This window comes from Rhagoletis zephyria, unplaced genomic scaffold (genome assembly GCF_001687245.7).
Source record: "Rhagoletis zephyria isolate East Lansing unplaced genomic scaffold, Rhagoletis_zephyria_1.1 Rzeph_scaffold_02980, whole genome shotgun sequence".
In the NCBI taxonomy this organism is placed as follows: Eukaryota; Metazoa; Arthropoda; class Insecta; order Diptera; family Tephritidae; genus Rhagoletis; species Rhagoletis zephyria.
Genome location: NW_016160064.1, coordinates 58,775 through 67,562, shown reverse-complemented (window position 1 = coordinate 67,562; position 8,788 = coordinate 58,775). Strand labels below are relative to the sequence as shown.

The following is an 8,788-nucleotide window of genomic DNA, read 5'->3' as shown; positions in this document are numbered from 1 at the left end:
GACGGTACTAGCTCTTACTGCCAATATAGGAGTATTACATATATGTTTTGAAATAACATGATGACATTTTTCGGATACGAAAATTAACAAAAATGGAAATCGTTTTTTGAACGTTTCCGGATACCAAAAATTTACGAAAATCGCACTGTCGGTTAAAAGTACGTTTCCCTGCTGGCTGGGTATGTATAAATACTTGTGAAAAGAGGAACAATGAGAAGAAATAGGGTGACTCATGCAGAAGTGAAACATTTAAAAATGTATTCTTGATACAGACATATGCATAATAGTATTGCCAATTTTTTCATACATACATACATATCGTTACCTTAATTCACAAAGACCCTAACCAGCAAATTTTTTATTTTGCCGGAGAAGCCAAAAATATTATAATAAAATCACATACGTACAGAGCGTTTTAAAGAGTGGCATAACTCCTTTTTTTCGTACTAACACTTCACAATTTTTAGTGAAGGTGTATTTTAATATATCCTACCAAAATTTCCATTATCGGTGTTAATGCTGGTTCCCATGTAAACAAAATTCTCTACTTTCTCGAAATTACTGCCACTTACGCTGATTGTTTGTTTGATGGCAAGAGATACTTCGTCTTGTCAAACGTGTAGATACATGGCGTATGGGTAACATTATTTCCTACTCATATTTCAGACAAATCAAACGAATCATTGTGGTTGGTTGTTCACGCTTGCCTGGTTATCAGGTTATCTGGTTAAACCAGGCAAGCATGAACAACCACATTGAATTTAGCAATCGATAACTCGAAAATTATTAGTCGCAACGTAGTATTTCCTACTACATTTATTTAGATAATTTTTCCTCTGCAAAACGATATGTTCAATAGATTTAACAATTCCTTATTTTATTCAGTATTATTTACTGAGCAAGATGGGATATTTGTTATCCACTAGGAAATTATTTGAGGGTATACCAAAACATTTTGCCGAATTGACTGGACTATAACAAGTAATCTTACTATACATATGTACAGTGAGTGTCACTCAAAATACTACAGTAATTTTCCATATTTTGAAAATATTTTGTTTTATTATATGTTTATTATTGGCGTTTTTGTTTCTACAAAACATGTTGCCTTTTCATCGCCTTCTTCTTAGTGTTCGTGCGTAGAGGGCAAAGAGAAGGTTGCATTTTTCGGTAGAAAAGAAATCAGCATAACTTTTAATGACAATACAACAAAATTGTAACTTTGTAACAATCATCAAAATTGCATATTTTTTATTCAAAAATTTTTAACGCATGAACAAAATCTATTTTTATATGGAAGAAATGCCCAACACCTCGACAAAAAAAATTGTAGCGACTTCAAAATTGCACTTTTAAAATAAAATTGAATGGCCTATAAAACGGCGTACCCAAAAAAAAGTCAAAAATTCTGAATAAAAAGTGCGAAATTTTGATGAAAATTTTAAGACTTTTTTTAATTGTTACAAAGTTAGAAACTTCGAGTTTTATGAATTTTATTAAGTGTGAACTATGTTTTTATTAAAAATTTAAATAAAACAAAATAAGGTGAAAATGTGGAAAGAAATTTACTGAACGATTTTGACTGACGCTCACTCTATGTAGTTGGAAAATGAAAATTTCAGAGAACTTAAATTATAATTATTGACTTAAAAATAACCACAAATTAACGACAACAAAATTACGCAAGCAAAATATTTGTTTTATAAACCTGTCCAAATCTTATTTGCATGATACCAACACTCACCTTCGTTGGTGCACATTTTCCCCAATACTCGTATCACACGTTCTCCATTTTTCTTCTTCGATGAACTTTCTAAATTTAGTTTTCTTCTCCATAAGGGATGGCTTGACATTGGCACACTTTTTCTTATTACTGTTGTTGGGTTTGATTTTAATGGCATCCACACCTCCACCAGTGCTACCATCATCGTGCGTTGCGTTGGCACTGGTACCGCCAGTGGCATTTGCCGCAAAGCTGCAGTTGAAGAAGTTTTGAAATGCAGGTGCCGGTGGCAAGCATCTCGATGTTGGCGGTGTTGTGGATGTAGTTGACAAGGCTGCTGCCAACAACGAAGGCGGGGATGTGACAGCATTTCCGATTATTTCCGTAACTTCGCAAAATTTCCCCAAATTATGCAATTTATGTTGCATTATGTGCGCACCGGCGGAACAACAACGAGAACCGGATCTCGCAGCCGATGAGTTTTTGTAATTTGGCATATTTTTATTGTTCATGTCATTAGGGTCAATTAATTTGAGAAACTCATAGTCCTGGAAGTGGAAAAAATCATTTAAAATTAATTGTAGAATAAACGTGTATCTTCCTAAATTGGGACTGTAAGAATTTAAATTCGTAATACGTCTGACTACATATGTATAATAGATTACTTGTAAGTAGAATATACAAGTGGATTTTAAAGTTAATATCAGTAAGCATTTATGTATTTATATACATATGTGCGTGTAGGTAAATAAGTTTGGTAAAGTATTAGATCTTGTTTATGTTGATAATGCATCTAAGTCCGTTGTAAATAAGTGTGATCCACTAGTTTTACCACCCTGCTGTGGAGTTATAAGTGATGGTCAAAATTGCAGTACCCAAGCATATGAAACAAATATTCGCTTTGATTTTTTGAAAGCCAACTTTAAAATGCTTAACAAAGAACTGTATAAATTGTCGTGGCCTGCATTTAAAGAAAATATTGAACAAAGCGTTGCACTTTTTAACTTTACTTTACCTAAATTATTTGAAAAGCATGTGCCTAAACGCATGTATGTTCCTAAAGTGCAAACACAGTTATGGTTCACTAAAGAACTGAGAAATTTGAAAAACAAAAAGTCGCGTTATTTTAGATTGCACAAAAAACCGGTTTACACTCATACTATGTAAAATACTCACTTTTGCGTCCTAAGTTTTTTGAATTAAACAAAAAGTGTTATAAAGCTTACTTGTGTAAAATCAAACGGCGTATAATATATAACCCCAAATCATTTTATGACTTCGATTATCAAAATACCGTCTCTAGTGATAATCAAGCAATTTCTAACATGTTCGCTCAGTTTTTTAAATCCAATTATTCCACTAACTCACATGCTAACATTGACTATCCTTTTAAACTATGTCCAATGAACTCAATAAATATCCCAGTAATATCTCCCGATGATGTAGTAGTTTATCTGAAATCCTTAAAGCAGTCCTTCAGTTATGGTCCTGACCAGATCCCTACTTGTATTCTTATAAATTGTTCTGATTATCTCTATGAGCCGTTAACAGCGTTATTTAATTTATCTCTTAAAGAGGGCGTTTTTCCAACTATATGGAAGGAATCGTTCATAACCCCGTTACATAAAAGCGGTAGCAGATCTTCAGTGGAGAACTACCGGGGAATAGCTAAGCTTTCTGCAATTCCTAAATTATTTGAAGCAATTATAACAAATCAGTTAACGCATTCTATCTCTTCTAGCATTTCATATAGTCAACATGGGTTTTGCAAGGGCAAATCAACTTCTACAATTTTACTTGAATTAACATCCTATATCTCAAAAGCATTTAGTGAAAGCAAATCTGTTGATGTTATATATACTGACTTCAGTAAAGCATTTGACAAAGTGTGCCACTCGTTGCTCATCTACAAACTTGATCTTCTTGGTCTTCCACCTAATTTTCTACGTTGGATCTCTTCATACCTCTATGATAGATCACAAAGGGTAATGTTTCAAAATACTATCTCTGACGTCATTGATGTTACTTCAGGAGTCCCTCAAGGTAGCCACCTAGGCCCGGTTCTGTTCTTGCTTTTTATAAATGATATTTCTACAGATATACAATTTTCCAAAATTTGAATGTATGCAGATGATGTAAAGCTTTATAAATCGTACGTTTCAATTAAAGAAAGGTCTTTGCTACAATCAGACTTAGACAGCATGGCTTACTGGTGTCAAGTAAATCTTATGCCTCTAAATCTTAAGAAATGTAAAGTAATGAGCTTCTCGCGAAGAGCTGTTCATCCCGCTTCTTATACAGTAGGTAACCATAACCTGGAACAGGTATACAATTTTGTGGACCTTGGTATCACAATGGATCCTAAGCTTAATTTGAATCTTCATATTAATGTGACAGTCAACCAGGCTAAAGGTGTACTTGCATTTGTGAAACGATGGTCAAAAGAATTTTGTGACCCTTATATATCACTAAAACCCTGTTTACAACATTAGTTAGGCCAATTCTGGAATACGAATCGGTGGTTTGGAATCCAAGGTATCAAATTTACTCAGACAAGATAGAATCAATTCAAAAACAATTCCTACTTTTTGCTTTAAGAAATTTCCGTTGGGATTCTCAATATAACCATCCACCTTATACGAGCCGATTAAAACTTATTTATCTTCCTACACTTTCCAGCCACAGGCAAATGCTTGGTACAATTTTTATAGTTAAATTACTAACAGGCTCAATTTCAAGTCCGCTTCTTCTTGGCGAAGTTAGACTTACTGTTCCCCCCCCCCGGGTATCAATACACTTTTTCCCCCGATTTCTGAAAGCTTGTAAAACTAATTTTGAATTGCACGACCCACTCCGTTGCTTATGCCAGGATTTTAACTCTCATTCTAGCACGTTTGATATATCAGATCCGCTTTTCAGCATTAAGAAAGCGATACTGTCCTCTCTCAATAAATGAATGATTAAAATAAAGACATAAAATCGGCTGATGAATTTAGTTCTGTAGCTGAACAGTTTTAGATCTCGACACTTAACAAACTCCTGCCTATCGTGACTCGGCGCAAAAATTGAAAATACTGGTTCCATACGTCATGCGGACTGCGCCCCTCGTGCGGATGGGCGGGAATGGAGGGCAAAAACCGTCGGGATATTATTATTATTATTAAATGTTATGTCTTACCCCATATGATCTATAGTTGGAATTAAGCACATATACAGAATTTTGATTATTGCTTTGGTAGATTATTTCGTCCATTTCGTTATCTGCAAAATTTAGAAAAAATAACTGTGAGTGTTTGTAAATATGTAAATATATATGATTGAATGTATAAACATGCAAAGTAGTTAGTCTATTTTCATAATAATAAAAAATAAAAAAGGTATAACAGTAGTTTTTAGTTGAAGCATATATTCATACTAATGAACCCCGTGGCGTTAAGACGCCCAAAATTGAATTTCAAAAAACTTAAAAAACATTGGAAATATTAGTCAGAATTATAAGCGATATGCGCCATATCTTATATATAAATAGGCAATCATGTTTCCTTTACACCCCTTTACGGCTAAACTGTACTTCTAAGGTATAAACAATTATATATCGTTAGAAGGGTATTTTCCTGCTGATGTGCAGACAGTTTTTAAAATTTCAAATTAGTTTAACATAAAGATAAAAATCAGTTCAGAGTGACACCAATACCAATGCCATGGTTGGATCGGAAATGCCTCCTAAAGCATGTTCACATTATCATAATTTACAGCTCATTCGCAAATCATGCTGAAATCAAGTAATTTTGCCATGTAAAACTTGTCAATAAATGCGAAATTCGCGAAAATTCAACCAATTTCAAAAATTTGCTTTAAAAATTAAAATATTTTTAATCAGATTTTTTAGAAAATTTTGGGCAAGCATTTTTATAGCCAATTTAATTTCAGTATAATTAGGTGCAAGTTCGAAGCTGTGCACTTTCTTCGATATAAAAACACGACTATTTTAGAACATACATAAGTATTTTATATGGATGAAAATGCGAAACGTCTGCAACCCAAAAAATTCTCAAAAATCAGGGCGCATTCTGAGCTATTTCAAACTTTTTGTACTGAAATTGAATGAGTTACAAAACTTCATACCCAAACATTTTCTGTCAACCTGGCAGGGTGAAAGGGTTCAACAGCTGATTTCTGAAGAAGCGTTACTAGCTGAAGTGTGGCCAGAATGCAGAAAAGTTTGTGAATCAATGGAAAAGAATATTCATCGCAGCTACCAAGAACTTCACGTTGCACACAGTCAAAATTCAGATTTATCAGCTTTGATGAAATTCTCTTTAAACATATTATTTCTCAAGCTATATAACCGATCTATCAGTTGGCAGGATTTTTTGACTACGCCAAATAGAACATAGCCTTTATGTGATAATGTTTTTTCTGCGCTTCGAACTGTTTCTTTCGTTATTATGTGTTTTAGGAACCAGTCTTAAAATAAAACTAATAGATATACAAATAGAAAGCATGTACTATAATTTATATTCTTTAAAATGGGGCCTATGGGATATTTATTTTTAGCAAATACTTCAAATAAATAACAGTCATTTTGTTTTCTTGTCGGGTCTCGTCGGGAAATATTCTTTTGTAGGGATATATTTTGGATCCTCGGCCATAAATCTCTGTTATAACACTGGCCGCCTACCTCTGCTTTCTTCGCTTTTTAAAGTCGAAGTTTAAGATCCTTCAAAAGGGATTCCAAGCAGAAATGTTCAACGGCTAGTTATACAGAGATTCGATGATGGCATAACTAAAAATCTGTTAATCTGATCGAATATTATTTGTTAAAGATCCGGTGGAAAAATTCGATGCACCGCTAGATTCTTCCTCCTGTTTTCTTCATAAGTAAAAATAACTTAAGAATATAAGAAAGCGAATACAAAAAAGTTCGCTCGATACTCAAATGCTTTCGTCGGAGCTAAGTACCGAGATTTATTGAATTATATGTCCTCAAATTTCAGTTCCCCCGGAAGATCATGAAACTGGACAATACCACCCTCTACTCAACTTCGGCGTGAACGTATGGGTCTTTAGCACACTTTACCGCATTATTTTTTATTTTTTTTTTAAGTCATTTAATCAATGTAAACTGCAATTCTACACAATTCGCAATTTTTCGTAAATGAGAGCCAATTAGAAAAAAAAAACGGAGGGCATATCCGGACTCGCTGATCCAATTATGCCATAGAAATATGAATGCCGTTTTTGAATTTTTCTGAAGTATGTTTTTGTGGGATAAATTTAATTAACAGGGAACGGAATTTATGGATTTAGCTTTCCCTGATTCCATATATATGATGTTGCCTTTTTTAAGATATTTGCCTTTTTTGCCCTTTCTACCTTTAAAAAAGTAATTATAAATAGCAAGGAGAGAGGCCCTAATTTCTGATAATTTGAACGTTTTAAACGTTCCATAAAATTGGGCGCCTCTTGTATCAAATCACGTCGAGTACACGTTTAGTACATTCAAAGCTTTTCTTCAAGAAAATCGAATGAAAATGCTGCCAGAAAACTTCAAAGTGCATCTTGTGGCTCAATGTTACTGCAACTATAGAGAATAAAGTTTTGTGAGGTAAATCGAAAGGAGAAAATAATCAAAGATTCAAAATACAAATTTTTCATATAATGAAACTAGAGCATCGTTTTTCTCTTTTTCCTTGTAATATAAACATTTCTAAAATAAATGTATTTCTTGAAAAAACTTCGGTTTTGGTACTCTTTTAGTGCTTTCTGTAGACCTTTTTGCGATTTCTAGTGCCTTTTCCTGTCGCTATTTCATTTTCCCTTTTTAATAGGTTTTTAAGTCCTAAAAATCCGTTCCCTGGTAATTTGCCTTTTTTTCTCATATAAATGCCTAATTATGATTAAGTTCCGTGTTTTCTTTCTTTTCAAATAATTTTCACTATGCAAATACTCCTCTGTGCGTTGGCGAAAAGATTTACGTAATGTCTTATACATTATAATTTATAAATATTCTTATGAAAAAGATATTGTGATTGAAGATTAAAATGAACAAAAAAAACTTTTTAACAAAACTTGTTTCAAAATCGCTCTTTAAGAGGTGACTCAAACAAGGTAGAAGGTAAAGTTAAGTAAGGGATACATGCATAGATTAAAATAAAAGTACAGAAACCTTAACACAAAGGCAAAAAGGAAGGTAAATTTAAATACTTAATATAACTAGTATCGCCCAGTTGTCGAAATTCGACATCTTTTTTAATACACTTTTGAATTTTGCCTGTCACCAATACTAACTCCTTTATGCGAATTACTATTTTGAAGTCCACCAGCCTAATTTATAGCGAATTTACAGGAAAAGTTAAAATAGAATTATGAACGTTAATACCGGACTGATTAATGCTAATTCTACCAAGTCTCCTCAAAATTTATTCAGTAGCTTTTGAAATTAGACCAAAAAAGGAACCTCGATTTTCATTTATCAAAAATATGCACATGTAATATGTTACACATATACCAATTCAGACTGTAAATAAATTTTTCGATTAAAGCAAATTCCATGTCACTAAATTTGAAAAAGTGTAAATTCATGACCTTCTCTAGAAAATCGTTCTATCCAAATTCGTATATGATATCTGACCACAATGTTGAGCAAGTGACCAATTTCATTGACCTAGGTGTAACTATGGATCCGAAACTAGAATTCAAGTCTCACATAAACTCCTGCGTGATTAGGGCTAGAGGATTGTTGGCTTTTCTTAAGCGCTGGGCCAAGGAGTTCAACGATCCTTATGTCACTAAAGTTCTCTTTACCTCTCTAGTTAGACCGATTTTGGAGTATGCATCTATAGTATGGAATCCTAGCTATCAAATTCATAGTGACAGGCTCGAATCAGTGCAGAAACAGTTCCTGTTATTTGCCCTCAAAAATTTATGTTGGGACTCGTCTAAAAATCTCCCACCCTACAAGGATCGCCTGAAGCTTATAGATTTGCCGACGCTTCAGAGTCGTAGAGAGATGCTTGGTGTTCTTTTTTTAATTAAATTAATGAACGGGATGGTCAGTAGTCC

At 33.6% G+C, this 8,788-nt stretch overlaps 1 protein-coding gene across 1 annotated transcript in view; it reads right to left on the bottom strand.

Moving 5' to 3' along the window:
• LOC108368162 (uncharacterized) overlaps positions 1-8,788 on the bottom strand; it is a gene marked incomplete at its 3' end in the record, with an annotated part of 23,790 nt that overhangs the window by 3,670 nt on the left and 11,332 nt on the right. Inside the window, exons 2-3 of the mRNA XM_017622947.1 lie at positions 4,902-4,984; positions 1,745-2,271 (exon numbers count right to left, since the gene is read on the bottom strand). Of these exons, the coding sequence (XP_017478436.1) occupies positions 1,745-2,271; positions 4,902-4,976 (602 nt within the window). The remainder of the gene's footprint in view (positions 1-1,744; positions 2,272-4,901; positions 4,985-8,788) is intronic.